The 14,103-nt window shown below is 41.5% G+C and overlaps 1 protein-coding gene across 1 annotated transcript in view; it reads right to left on the reverse strand.

Moving 5' to 3' along the window:
* Nucleotides 1-13,320, reverse strand: part of plppr1 (phospholipid phosphatase related 1) — a 30,763-nt gene extending 17,443 nt beyond the window's left edge. Inside the window, exon 1 of the mRNA XM_034547152.1 lies at nucleotides 13,261-13,320. Within this exon, the coding sequence (XP_034403043.1) occupies nucleotides 13,261-13,320 (60 nt within the window). The remainder of the gene's footprint in view (nucleotides 1-13,260) is intronic.
* Between the last annotated feature and the right edge of the window lie 783 nt (nucleotides 13,321-14,103).

Here is a 14,103-nt window from a genome sequence, read left to right on the forward strand (position 1 = left end):
ATCAGAGACCACACACATCCTATTATGCAGTAGTATTATTAGGTCAAAATATCTGTTTATCTCAGTTAAAGTGTTTTTGTTTAGTCGTTTGTTGCTGTGCTAAGAAAGGGACACTGTGCAAACAGAGAGTGGGTGGTTGTTGGCTTTGTATTTATGCTCCACAAGTCCTCCGCTACAGTACAAGTACATATTATGCAGCAACATTTAAACCCCTCACATTACTCTGCTGAGTCAGACAATAAAAGTAAAACAAGCTCGAGCTGTTTTTGTTTTTTTATTGAATCTCAACAACAGATATTGTGCAATTATTATGAACTTATTATATCCACAGTGAAATATGGAGCGTGTGTGAGCCAGACTGGACAATATGGCCAGTGGGGTTCGCACAGTGGGGGCAAGACTGCGACTGTGTTCAGGAGAGAAGTGTTGGCAGATCAGGTCTTGCGACAGATGGCCGTGGCGAGATGTCCAGGTGTGTGTGGGCCTGTGTGCGCTTTCTGCCAACTTTCTAAATAACACTCAGCTAATTAGTTTTTTTTTTTTTTTGCTTGCTCCTCTTATTAGTAAGTAAATGTTGCAGAGAGCATTTTTACACAATCCACACACATCAACGACAACTCGCACAAGGAACCGTTATACTGGGCTTCATTACACCTTTGATACATCACAGATACTCAAATGAACAGAAGTTTTCAGTGTTTCAAATCTACAAAAACAGTCCTCCTGCTTTTCAATATCAATAAATGATTGATGATTAATCTTATTAATTTATTTACTTTCATGTTCAAACCCAGGGTATGCTTTTAATTTGGCTTCATCAGAAACATTTCAAAATACCCGTTCAAACATGTACAACAGTTACAAAATAAGAGGAACACCTCTGGGTGCGTTGGTTCATTTCGCAAAATGCGAATGAATATGAATATGCATATGAGAGAGCAGATCACAAAGCCTAAAGATGACAGCACCATCTTGTGGCGTCTCTTTGTTACTGCAACTCCTGCCAGAATCCTCAGCAAACAATAAACCCAGTTTCCCAAAGTTAACAGATATTTCTCTCAAGACAGTTATGGTTGGAGGAGCAAAGTTTGGTGGTACTGAGACGGTGGTATTAATGCAAATGAGACCAACTCTTCATTCTGGAGAGATTTATTTATTTTTAAACACCTTTGAACGGCTGATATAAATTCTTATAAAAGAAATAGAGCAAGTGTTCCATAAAAGCTGCATATATCCATAAAGAGCTGTCACTGCAGGCTAAAATGGTGCCTTACACAACTTTTCATACTGAAATTGCAAATACGATTGTGGTTTAATTGGGGACTTGTATTAATATTGGTGAGTGTTATCGGAACGTGGTGACATCGTTTATATTTAAGGATGTTATTATATCTTCCAGAAAGTCATTACTGAAAAGTATTGATGGGATGTTCTTTTGAAATGCAGCCAAAAGTGTCCAGGTCGCCTATGTTTCTGTCTTCAGACTCGCGAGAACTACATTTGGACTTCAGTCCTCCTACCGACCCAAGTCAGTGTCCGGAGGTTGATATCAGAAGGGGACCAGCCCCAGCCAACAGGTTCTCCCATGACACACCATCAGGCTCTCCCTCTTGCTCCTTCTGTTATTTCCACTTTAGCTACTCGTGCTTATTTCCTACCTTCTCCTCATCATTCTCTAGTTCTTCCTCTTCTCACAAGCAGTCAGCAAGCTCCTCTCTGAACTACTCCCCTGCCTCCTCACTCTCCTCCTTTGGTTATTGTGCTGGCTCATCCTTTAGCTCAGATCTGCTTCTCACCATCTACCTCCTCCTCTTCCTCTTCCTCATCATCAAGCTCATCCCCCTTGCCAGGTATCTACACGGTCCGGAGTCCAATGCTGGGCTTTTGTGCTGCTTGATGATCAGAACAAGATCATCCTGTTTGAAACTGCAGACGGCACGATCCCCTCTCAGAGCCGAGACCTCCACCTTTCCTTGTACAACGTGTCCCACTCAAGTTCCTCGGACATACACCGGGCTAATATTAACCGGCCCGGAGCAGATGTGAATGATTAACTTGCGGGTCATTATACAGGAGAGAAACAAGCAGGGTGGCAGCAGGGTATGCAGGAGAAGTGCTGGACAGCCGGTCAGCTGGAGCACCCGGGAAGCGCTCTATAACAAACAGTTTGCAGTTTTTATTTAGTAATTTATTTCATTTAAACTTCTTACCAAATGTTATCTTAAGAACACGGAGCAGCTTTGATGTGATGTGATGTGCTGTGACGTGACGTGACGTGATGTGCCGTGACGTTTAATCTTGTTTTATTTGACATAATTGTATCTGAATAACCATCTTCTGATGTAAACCATGTCCTCGGCTGTGAGCTTGTGACTCCGGTCAAGGTCTGGGAAGATAGCGGAAACCTCCAACGTGTTATTATAATAATAATAATCCATTTAATTTATATAGTGCTTTTCAAGATACTCAAAGACACTTTACATTATACACCGTAGACACAGCTACGGGGAGCAATGCAGGGTTAAGTGTCTTGCTCAAGGACACATCAACTAGGGTGGGGATTGAACTGCCAACCCCTTGATTGAAAGACGGGCATGCTAACCACTGACCCATAGTCGCCCCCTGTTATGTCCCCTTAGGGAAATTGCTCTATGGCAGAAGATTAAAGGATGCAGTTACCATGTCACAGGGGTTTATATGTACACTCGCCGGACACTTTATTAGGCACACCTGGTCAAGTGCTTGTTCAGACAAATAGCTAATCAGCCATTCACATGGCAGTAACTTAATACGTGTGGGCATCTAGATGTGGGGAAGACGACTTGCTGAAGTTCAAACCGAGCATCAGACTGGGGAAGAAAGGCGAATTAAGTGACTTTGAACGTGGCATGGTTGTCGGTATTTCATAAACTGCTGATCTACTGGAATTTTCACGCACAACCATCTAAGGTTTACAGACCATATGCAGTGACGGGATATTCAGTGATGTAAAGGGATATGCAGTGATGTAAAGGGATATGTAGTGATGTAAAGGGATATGTAGTGACGTAAAGGGATATGTAGTGATGTAAAGGGATATGTAGTGACGTAAAGGGATATGTAGTGATGTAAAGGGATATGTAGTGATGTAAAGGGATATGTAGTGACGTAAAGGGATATGTAGTGACGTAAAGGGATATGTAGTGATGTAAAGGGATATGTAGTGATGTAAAGGGATATGTAGTGACGTAAAGGGATATGTAGTGATGTAAAGGGATATGTAGTGATGTACAGGGATATGTAGTGACGTAAAGGGATATGTAGTGACGTAAAGGGATATGTAGTGACGTAAAGGGATATGTAGTGATGTACAGGGATATGTAGTGACCTAAAGGGATATGTAGTAATGTACAGGGATATGTAGTGACGTAAAGGGATATGTAGTGATGTACAGGGATATGTAGTGACGTAAAGGGATATGTAGTGATGTACAGGGATATGTAGTGACGTAAAGGGATATGAAGTGACGTAAAGGGATATGTAGTAATGTACAGGGATATGTAGTGATGTAAAGGGATATGAAGTGACGTACAGGGATATGTAGTGACGTAAAGGGATATGAAGTGACGTAAAGGGATATGTAGTGATGTACAGGGATATGTAGTGATGTAAAGGGATATGAAGTGACGTAAAGGGATATGTAGTAATGTACAGGGATATGTAGTGACGTAAAGGGATAAGTAGTGATGTACAGGGATATGTAGTGACGTAAAGGGATATGTAGTGATGTACAGGGATATGTAGTGACGTAAAGGGATATGTAGTGATGTACAGGGATATGTAGTGACGTAAAGGGATATGTAGTGATGTACAGGGATATGTAGTGACGTAAAGGGATATGTAGTGATGTAAAGGGATATGAAGTGACGTAAAGGGATATGTAGTAATGTACAGGGATATGTAGTGACGTAAAGGGATATGTAGTGATGTACAGGGATATGTAGTGACGTAAAGGGATATGTAGTGATGTAAAGGGATATGAAGTGACGTAAAGGGATATGTAGTGATGTACAGGGATATGTAGTGACGTAAAGGGATATGTAGTGATGTACAGGGATATGTAGTGACGTAAAGGGATATGTAGTGATGTACAGGGATATGTAGTGACGTAAAGGGATATGTAGTGATGTACAGGGATATGTAGTGACGTAAAGGGATATGTAGTGATGTACAGGGATATGTAGTGACGTAAAGGGATATGTAGTGATGTAAAGGGATATGAAGTGACGTAAAGGGATATGTAGTAATGTACAGGGATATGTAGTGACCTAAAGGGATATGTAGTAATGTACAGGGATATGTAGTGACGTAAAGGGATATGTAGTAATGTACAGGGATATGTAGTGATGTAAAGGGATATGTAGTGATGTAAAGGGATATGAAGTGACGTAAAGGGATATGTAGTAATGTACAGGGATATGTAGTGACCTAAAGGGATATGTAGTAATGTACAGGGATATGTAGTGACGAAAAGGGATATCTAGTAATGTACAGGGATATGTAGTGATGTACAGGGATATGTAGTGATGTAAAGGGATATGAAGTGACGTAAAGGGATATGTAGTAATGTACAGGGATATGTAGTGACCTAAAGGGATATGTAGTAATGTACAGGGATATGTAGTGACGTAAAGGGATATGTAGTAATGTACAGGGATATGTAGTGACGTAAAGGGATATGTAGTGATGTACAGGGATATGTAGTGATGTAAAGGGATATGTAGTGATGTAAAGGGATATGTAGTGATGTACAGGGATATGTAGTGACCTAAAGGGATATGTAGTGATGTACAGGGATATGTAGTGACGTAAAGGGATATGTAGTGATGTACAGGGATATGTAGTGATGTACAGGGATATGTAGTGACCTAAAGGGATATGTAGTGATGTAAAGGGATATGAAGCGACGTAAAGGGATATGTAGTAATGTACAGGGATATGTAGTGACCTAAAGGGATATGTAGTGACCTAAAGGGATATGTAGTGATGTACAGGGATATGTAGTGATGTAAAGAGATATGAAGTGACGTAAAGGGATATGTAGTGACCTAAAGGGATATGTAGTGATGTAAAGGGATATGTAGTGACGTCAAGGGATATGTAGTGATGTAAAGGGATATGTAGTGATGTAAAGGGATATGTAGTGATGTAAAGGGATGTAAAGGGATATGTAGTGATGTAAAGGGATATGTAGTGATGTAAAGGGATATGTAGCGACGTGACAGGATATGTAGTGATGGGATGTGTAGTGATGGGATGTGTAGTGGCAGGATATGTAGTGACGTCAAGGGATATGTAGTGACAAGATATGCGGTGACGGGATATGCAGTGACATGACATGCCGTGAATCAAATAAACTCAGCACATTGCATGGTTTCCATAGGTCTGCTATACGTTTCTATGCTACATTCTTTACTGTCCAGTTTACTTTTGTTATTTCTATAATGCCCCAGGACGTTTCCTGAAAATAAATACAACATTCTTCACCGATTGTTTCATTGGTAATCTTCAGATTAATTCTGAAAAATTGCATGTCAGTGCAACAGTTTCATTAAAGCCGCTTGTCGGCACACACAGCATCCAGAGAGGGATAATTTCCTGATTTAATGTTGTTCCACAAACACGTTGCAGCAGGGTAATCGGCTAACAAATAATTCACAGGTCTCTGGAAATATGCTAATTCCTGCGCTTGCAGAAATGCCATGTAATACCTTGTGGGATCACATACCTACGGATGTCAGGTTTACAGGGAAATACCTGAAAAGGGCTTGGACAGATTAATAAAAGGGGTGTACACACTAGAGTATATATTTACTTTGCATTTGAAAAAAAAAGAGACCAAAGCTCGCCTCAAGTTCAACACGCAACAACAACCACATTTGCATTCATTCACCAGCCTGGTGAGGTTGCTGGTACGAGGCATGGGGCTGCTTGAGAAGATCAAGATGTCCTTGAACCATTTATTTCCTCCTACATTCATCCCAATCACATTCTCACTTCAGGATCTCTATAAAACTCATATTTCCTCCATCACTCACCTCGCCTCCTGCTACTTCCCCTCGCTATAAATTATAGGAGGCCGTAAACATGCAGCGAGCTATTAGACATCGTGAGAGTCATCGGGCTGTGGCAAATTACCAAAACAGGCCACGAGAAATGAACAATTTCTTCTCGTTGAGTCTGATCTTACTCCACTCTTCTCTCATCTGCATTTTGAAGCAGACCGGACTCGGTTCAGAGTCAGGGTACTATTACTTGAGTATATTTCCATTTTGTGCTAGTTTATACATCTATTCCACCACATTTTGGAAGAAAAGTATGTATTTAGACAGCATCACTTACGACCTACTTTGTAGTTTATGATTATTAATACAACATAATCAACAGTTTAAGTAGTTGACATTTCCCCTACATTAACTAGCTGATACCATGAATACATACATATTCATAATCCAGTAATATAACATACATTATTCTAAATGGGCCATTCTGCATAATATGTAAGAGTTTTACTTTTGATACTTTAAATATATTTTGACTTCAGTGGCGGCCCTGAAGTCCGGTTGCTATTCCTGTGACTTTTTTTAAGGGCTTTTATGTGACAGTTGTACACCCATTGTCTGTAAAGTAAAACGTGTGGCTTCCTTATATTGATAGCGGTCCGAAGGGCAGACTCACACGACTGGCTGCCGTTTATACGAAGTTACTGCGGCATGCCATTGTGCTGCTCCCGTGGAGGGCACAGTTCACCTCTTTTACCCAGGATTCTGGCAGGGCGCTGTGGTGCAGCCATCTACCTCTGTTGAGTTGGGACATGCTACATTTATCAGGGTAAGTACTGCATATCACTTCAGAGGAGCAGACCACCATTTATCAATGAATTACTTATAAGTAAAATCGCTAGACTTTCTAATCAATATTTTTCATTCTAAAACTGACTAATCTAATATATTATTAGAGGTACCCACAGAGAATGATCACCTAATGCTGCATTTACCCTTAAATAGCATATTGTTTGCTCACAACTTTCCTGTTTTGGTTCACATTCTCTGCTCTCAGCAACCATGCTTAAGAACCAGTTTGTAGTATTACGTTGTTATATGTTAGTAATTACTTTGTACAGCAACAATTTCTTCATAATTCCTAATTAAATCCTTCTCCTTCTCCAGCATTCCCAATGTTTCCCCTTCTTCGTCTCCTTCAATCCAAAATATTTGTCCCACAGCCCATCTCCTCCCTCAGACCCTGAAAACAACCAGGAAAATGTGATATAAATCCACCAAGTCCTCGGTTTTCATTTCACTGTCATGTTGCGTTAGTACACTGGGAGAAAAACACTGACTGATGGAAATGGGCATCTTAGTCTGGCTTGTCCGGATTTAGACTGTGATGCTACACTTCTGTTGTCAGACTTGTCTTGAGGTGACACAAAAGACAGCTACTTGTTTCTGTTTTGTTTTGTATCCAATGTATTCAAAAAGCTAGGACATCATGATGAATAGCCAGCTATTAAAAAGAAAATAACTGTATTTTATAGCTTTAGATACAAATTTCTGCAGTAAGAAACATGTTCACCTCTTGATCCAGGGCTGTCAATATGTTAAGTAGAGCATCTTGTGACATGTGGGGCATCTATTGGAGGGTCAGATTTCTAAGGCTCATTTGCCTGTTTTTGCAGTTATCACATTTTGTATTAAAACTGTAGTGCACATTTGCAGATTACGTCAATAGGACCCTTACATTATTTTAAATGTTAAATTAGAAATAACAGTACATATGCTGTTCTAAAGTGGGTTTAATGATATTTCCAGGCACACAGCTTTTCGTCTTGTTCCCCCTGTGGGACATAAGGCCACAAACATATTCCTATCAGTTGGATGTTGGTACTCGTGCTCTCGCTTGTGTGTGGGCGTGTCTTCCAGGAGCTACTCCCTGATCACCTGCAAACAAACAGCTGCCCGATGAAGCCAGTCAGGATTCAGCCTCAGTCTGGCTCTCGCCATTGGCAGATGGTCTTGTGCTCATGCCAAGCACTTAAACCATGTTGTCAAGCCTTGTTTCTGTGACCCGTTATTGACTGCTTGCCTCGCCCTTACCTGGTTCCTAGAGTCTTCAAAAGTAGGATGGGAGCCAGAGCCTTCAGTTATCAAGCTCCTCTTTTATGGAACCAGCTTCTACTTTCAGTCCGGGAGGCAGACACAGTCACCTCATTCAAGAATAGACTTAAGACTTTCCTGTTTGATAGTGTTTATAGTTAGGGCTGAATCAGGTTTGCCCTGGTCCAGCCCCTTGATATGCTGCTATAGGCTTATAGGCTGCTGGGGGATGTTTTAGGATACACTGAGCTCCTATCTCCTCTTCTCTCTCTCCTTATGGATGAATTTACATCTCTCCATTGCACCTTATTAACTCTGCTTCCTCCCCGGAGTCGTTGTGACTTCACGTCTCATAGGGTCCATTGGACCTGGCGGTGTCTGATGCCTGGTGAGCCGGCCTCCTGCCTTGGCCCTCCTGATCCAATGTGAGGTCCTGGGACAGGGATGTCGTATGTGTACAGATTGTAAAGCCCTCTGAGGCAAATTTGTAATTTGTGATATTGGGCTGTACAAAATAAACTGAATTGAATTGAACCTGTGTACCCTGCACTACTTACCCCTATCTTAATTGTTTGCGTGACATTTTGCCATTAAAGCTAGACTCAGTTTTCTCTCCAGTGTCTGATAGTATTGATGTGAGCAGTGGAACAAAATAATTGAAACGTAGATTTAATGATTAAAAAAAAGACCTGTATTGCTTTTACGAGTGGGGGGTCACAGAATAGCAATCCCCCTAATTTCAAAAGACCGAATCACCACTGCACATCTACCTGTCCTCTCTTCAGCCTCCTGTAAAGTAAAATCTCCAACTGCAGGCATTTCAGTTTCCTGCCCCAACTTAATCAAAGCTAGCAGGTTCACTTAGACTGTGTGATGTTCCAAAACTAAATTTAACATGCGATTCCTCAGATAAAAGACCCTTTTTTTAGAATCCCCCAAGTTAAAAAATCATATTGCGTCAGTGCAGCCAGGAGAGAGACGCAGCGACATCAAAGACCATCACTCCCTGCAGTGATTCTTTTATTCTTTAATCATGACAGTCCAGAACATTATTACATCATACTGCAAAATGAGATTAAGCAAGATAAAAGAAAGAAATCATCTCTTAGATTGACAGTGGGGATTTTCACAAATGATAGTCAAGACATTAGTTCACTACCTTACAGCCTGGTGCGGGCAGGTGTTTTGAAAAGATGTCACACGGCCCTCAATAAGGTTTTGTACACAAAACCTGAGAAGTCTAAGTGGAGGATAGTGAGCTGAAGGAACGCCCCGGGCTCTGCGTATTGCTCATCCAGGGGGAGGCACAGGAGATATATGTTCACTCCTCATTCTTCACGGCTCACCTCCTGTTCTTCCTTTAATTAATGTCTCACACATTTTGCAACCTTAATTCTTCCTTCCCTCCATTATACTGTTTTCCTCCTCCCCATCTCGTCTTTCTCCTGTTGCACTCCATCACTCCTTTTCATTCCCTTTCATCCAATAGTCCGCAGCAACGGCAATGACACAATTCTCAACTCAAGGTTAAGTAACGGAAAAACAACATGATGCATGACTAGATAAACAAATCACCATAAATAAGCATCCTCCCTGTCACAATGCCTCCCGGCACTGGAGCTGCTCCAATCGGGGCGCTCCGTTTCCGGCCACGTGACGGGCACGGTCCCTCTGCCTCGCTCTGTTCGTGACACGCAGGGTGAGTAAGAGAAAGAGGGCAACAATAAAAGAGGGAAGGAGGAAACAAAAGGAGCACGGAAAGAGTGAGGGGCACCGAGATGGAGCGATACCGAGGAGGATGAAGAAGGTGAGGGGAAGGAAGAGCTCCTGTGACACCGCGAGAAATAGAAATAGATGGGAGGAGGGGGCTGTAGGGATGTGACAGAGACATCAAAGAGGGAGAGACAGAGAAAACGGGCAAGGGCAGAGTGAGACACGGAGGTGGATGTGACGCCTTTGAGAGCTTGTCGTGAAAATTAGAGAAAGCTCGTTACTGAATGTGCTCCCACAGTGGAGCACTCCGCCCATGCTCTGCTGCAACATGGAGGCAATACACATTCATGTGCATGGGGAGATTGTGATAGCGAGACAATTGCTCCGTCTTTGCATCCTGAAAGTCAAAGAAATTGTGCAAAGAATTTTTTTATTTTGAAACCTCACTGAGAGACAGTGCTATATTATGATTTATGAACTTCAGTGGTGTCCTACTGTGCTAACAATTTTACACAATTGATGTACACATTAACCATTGCAATCACTTATAAATAATTTAAATGAATATTTGAAGTAGTTATTCTTCCCATTTGTGTCTGATGTAAAGCATAGTGGAAAACTTCCATCATTACATACATGGGTGCGACTGTGGGTCAGTGGTTAGCAGGTCTGTCTTTCAATCAGGGGATTGGTGGTTCAATCCCCGCCCTAGTCGATGTGTCCTTGAGCAAGACACTTAACCCTGAATTGTTCCCTGTAGCTGTTCTACAGTGTATTGATGTAACATGATTGTAAGTCGCTTTGGATAAAAGCGTCAGCTAAATTACATGTAATAAATGTAATAATACATAATTGTATCTATAAACAAATGTACTTTACAGACATATAGATATACTTTAAATATTAATTCAAACCAGATTGAAGATGTACTCCTGCAATTCAGTGTTGCATTTCAATAAAGGTATAGATTGAAAAAGAGTTGAAGCAGTAGGACATGATATCCGGACATTTAATCTCAAGTATTGGTTATACCAGCTGAGCGCTAGATCCTACATTTCCCACAATGCATCTTTCATTATATTTCACCCTCCCTGGCAAACAGCTGAATGAAGCGCCCTTCATTTTAGGCGTTAAGATATAGCTGCAAGCTTCGGGAAAAACTTTCCTCACTCCGGTGGAAACGGGAACTGTTATAACTTTGTCTTTTAAGAGTTGGCAACATCTGTTTATGGAGGATGGCCTTCTCCTAACAACGGGCCGTCTCCAAGCCAAAGATGATGAGATCATCCGGCTTATTTTTTCAGACTTTCGATTGGTCATGACAGAGACACGCGAGACATTATACAACCGTTTTCCTCAGATTTAATAACGGATTCAAATGAATGAGACAAATAAGGGGTAAAAATGTAATGGGTACAACTGTACTCATAATGTAATAAAGAGGGGGGGTAATCCTATTAAGTATTGTGAATGACACTGTCAACATTCTCCGTTTCCTCATCTTCTGCAGTGATTACTCCCCGATGTGATTAACATAACAGTCATTACTGGGATTGTAATTTTCTCATCAGATAGCCAAACCCTGTTGGAGATTCATCAATAACAGCCGCTTGTTGATTGGCTTAATGCTGGTCTGTCTACCAGCAATGAACAACTGTGATGCACACGTTGCTATGGTCACCGGGAAGTCTCCAAAACGGACTTTTTAAAAACCAAAACCTGATTATCAAAATCTGATTAGCTGGAGGTTTCTTTATAAACAATGGGGGTCATTTCGTCAGCTCAGGAGGACTTAATGTTACTTTGTTATCAAATGCGATGTGCAAAGTCCAAATTAAAAGAATAGTTAGGAAACTGGAGAGTCTCTTGTGTATATTTTAAACCAAACTCAACTACTCGTGAAAGCACGTTGTTTTTCCAGAACAAAAAGCCATCATTCTCAGAGCCCATTGTAAGTATCATCACCAACTGAGGTCCGCTGTTTCCAGGACTACGGCATAAACATCCACAGTATGTCGTTTACCAGCTCGTTGTTAAACTGGGGATGTTGTCACCAACATAATAATCAGTTACCCATTAACCCCCTCGAGTTACACATCCTAATTAAACAAATTGCAGAGCCGTGATTAGCGATGTCCAACTGAGCATTTCACGCTGAGCTCCAGACACTTTAAAGCTGGAAATGAGAAGGCCGCTGAACAATGATGACACGGCTGTCCAACAGCAGGACTAAAGAAGATGAAACATTTGGTGATGAATAGTGAGTCACAATTTCAACCAAAAAAATGAAAAGAAGATTACAGGAGGATGATGCTTGACATGTGTCTGTATCCACTGTGTTGTTGGTTTTCTAACAGGTGCTGTACAGGGCAATTTCCCACATGCTCCAGCTTAAAGTCTGGCTGCGTGGGAGTAAAAAGTGACAATTCAATTGACACGAGAGGGATTTCTAATATAGAATTCATAGCATATTATAATAACGAATAAGAATAGACCAAGCAACATGGTTACCAGAGTGCAGACAGGAGGGTTAGGTGCTCCTTAGTCATTCTGAGAATAGTCAATCTGTCAAAAAGAAAACAGATTTTTACCGGCTCATCTGTCTGTAATTCCCGACGCGGTGAAGTGTCGCAGAGCTCAAGTGCAAAGTTACATTTTAAGGTGTCGAGCTGAAGTGCGTGTTGAGCGTGGAAATGATCTCAAAAGTGTCGGCACATTGTTGCCATCTCTCCTTGTTCAGCGACACAAAGCCGTTCCATTTAAATCAATGATATCTGACTAATCGATAACTGGGGGTTATAGATAACGCCTCGAGACGTGTGAAAAGAAGTGTAATTCTTTAGGTAAGTACTGAGGCAGTAGCCCATGCTGCTGCTCGAAAAGCAGCAAGGTAGAAAGAACATCGTGAATCAAAGGGGACATAAAGTCACATTTCACTTATCTCGGGAGGACAATTCTCTTCATTTAGAGTGTGAAAGAGTCTTATGGTGGGAGGCTGTCAGAAAATGTGACACAAAGGTCAGCTGTGAAGAAAGCGTGAGATAAAAGAGGAGGCGTGAACTCATCTGAGACTGTTATTCAGGATATTTCCTCAGAGAAGCGCGTGTGCGAGTATCAAATAGCGAGAAGAGAGAGTAATGGAAGGCGTCCTGAGACATCTCTCTGATTAAGGACTTTCAGCTGACATGGTAATTAAAAATGGAGGAGCAGAACAGTTCTTACACACACACACACACACACTCAAGATTTCCACTCATTCCAACACTTTACGCTCTGGTTGTCTGTGTATAATTTACCCGAGGAGGTCATTTGCTAATGGTTAAACTGTCACTCACACACAAAACACACACAAACTCATCGTGTACATTTCCCCCCACCAACCAGGGTTTGGAATTCACACACAGCCTCTCACCTCCACAAAGATGAAACATGGGATGATGGAGTAGCTGCGCAGGGTGTTGTTGGACGCCATCTTGTCTCCTGTCGGGATTCACGGCAGCTCACTCTGCAAAGGAAGGAAACATCGAGGGTCAGCGCTCATTATCTGATAATGAGAGGAATGCCACATTGCACTAGATCCATGTTATGTGAAATGGAGTATTGATGAGAGCCCCTCTCAAGAGACCGGTCACCTACGTCTTGAAAGTGTTTCATTCTGATTGTTTAAGTTGATTAAACTTTGTTTTAATTTGAATTTTCTAAAGCCCAGTCCACGTCGCTTAATGAAGTCTGAGAAACGATGGACGAGGTGAGGTTTCAATATTTTTGCGGCCTTGCAGTGCATCAATCCAGAGCTGATCCAGGGTCCCAGTTTGCAGAGAAGGGCGAGTAGAACAGCTTAAATGACCTTTTTTCCTTTGCAAATCCCTTGTGAGTGGATCCAGAACGAGATTCGACCCCTGAGTTGTGTCTTAGCTTTGCCCTCGAGTCTCTTTCCAGTCAGACTTGTACAAAAACAATTCCAAAAGGGAAATGGCCCGGGAGCGCGTGCTGCAGACGTTCCAGGGCTGCAATTACCAATCACTGTCAATATCAAATGATTTGTTGTTGTTTTTTTTATTAATCATTTAATCTCGAAACTATTTACAAAAAACATAATTTCCCAGAGCCCAACGTGATGTTTTCAAATTGCTTGATTGGTTTGCAGCAAATCATCATATCCAATAAACTAGAACCAGACGATGTTTGGTATTTTTTTTTTTATTTAATGAATTGAATGGGTTAGTTATTAAATGACTAATCTCACTACACACAC

The sequence above is a fragment of the Cyclopterus lumpus genome, chromosome 12 (assembly GCF_009769545.1).
Source record: "Cyclopterus lumpus isolate fCycLum1 chromosome 12, fCycLum1.pri, whole genome shotgun sequence".
Taxonomy (NCBI): Eukaryota; Metazoa; Chordata; class Actinopteri; order Perciformes; family Cyclopteridae; genus Cyclopterus; species Cyclopterus lumpus.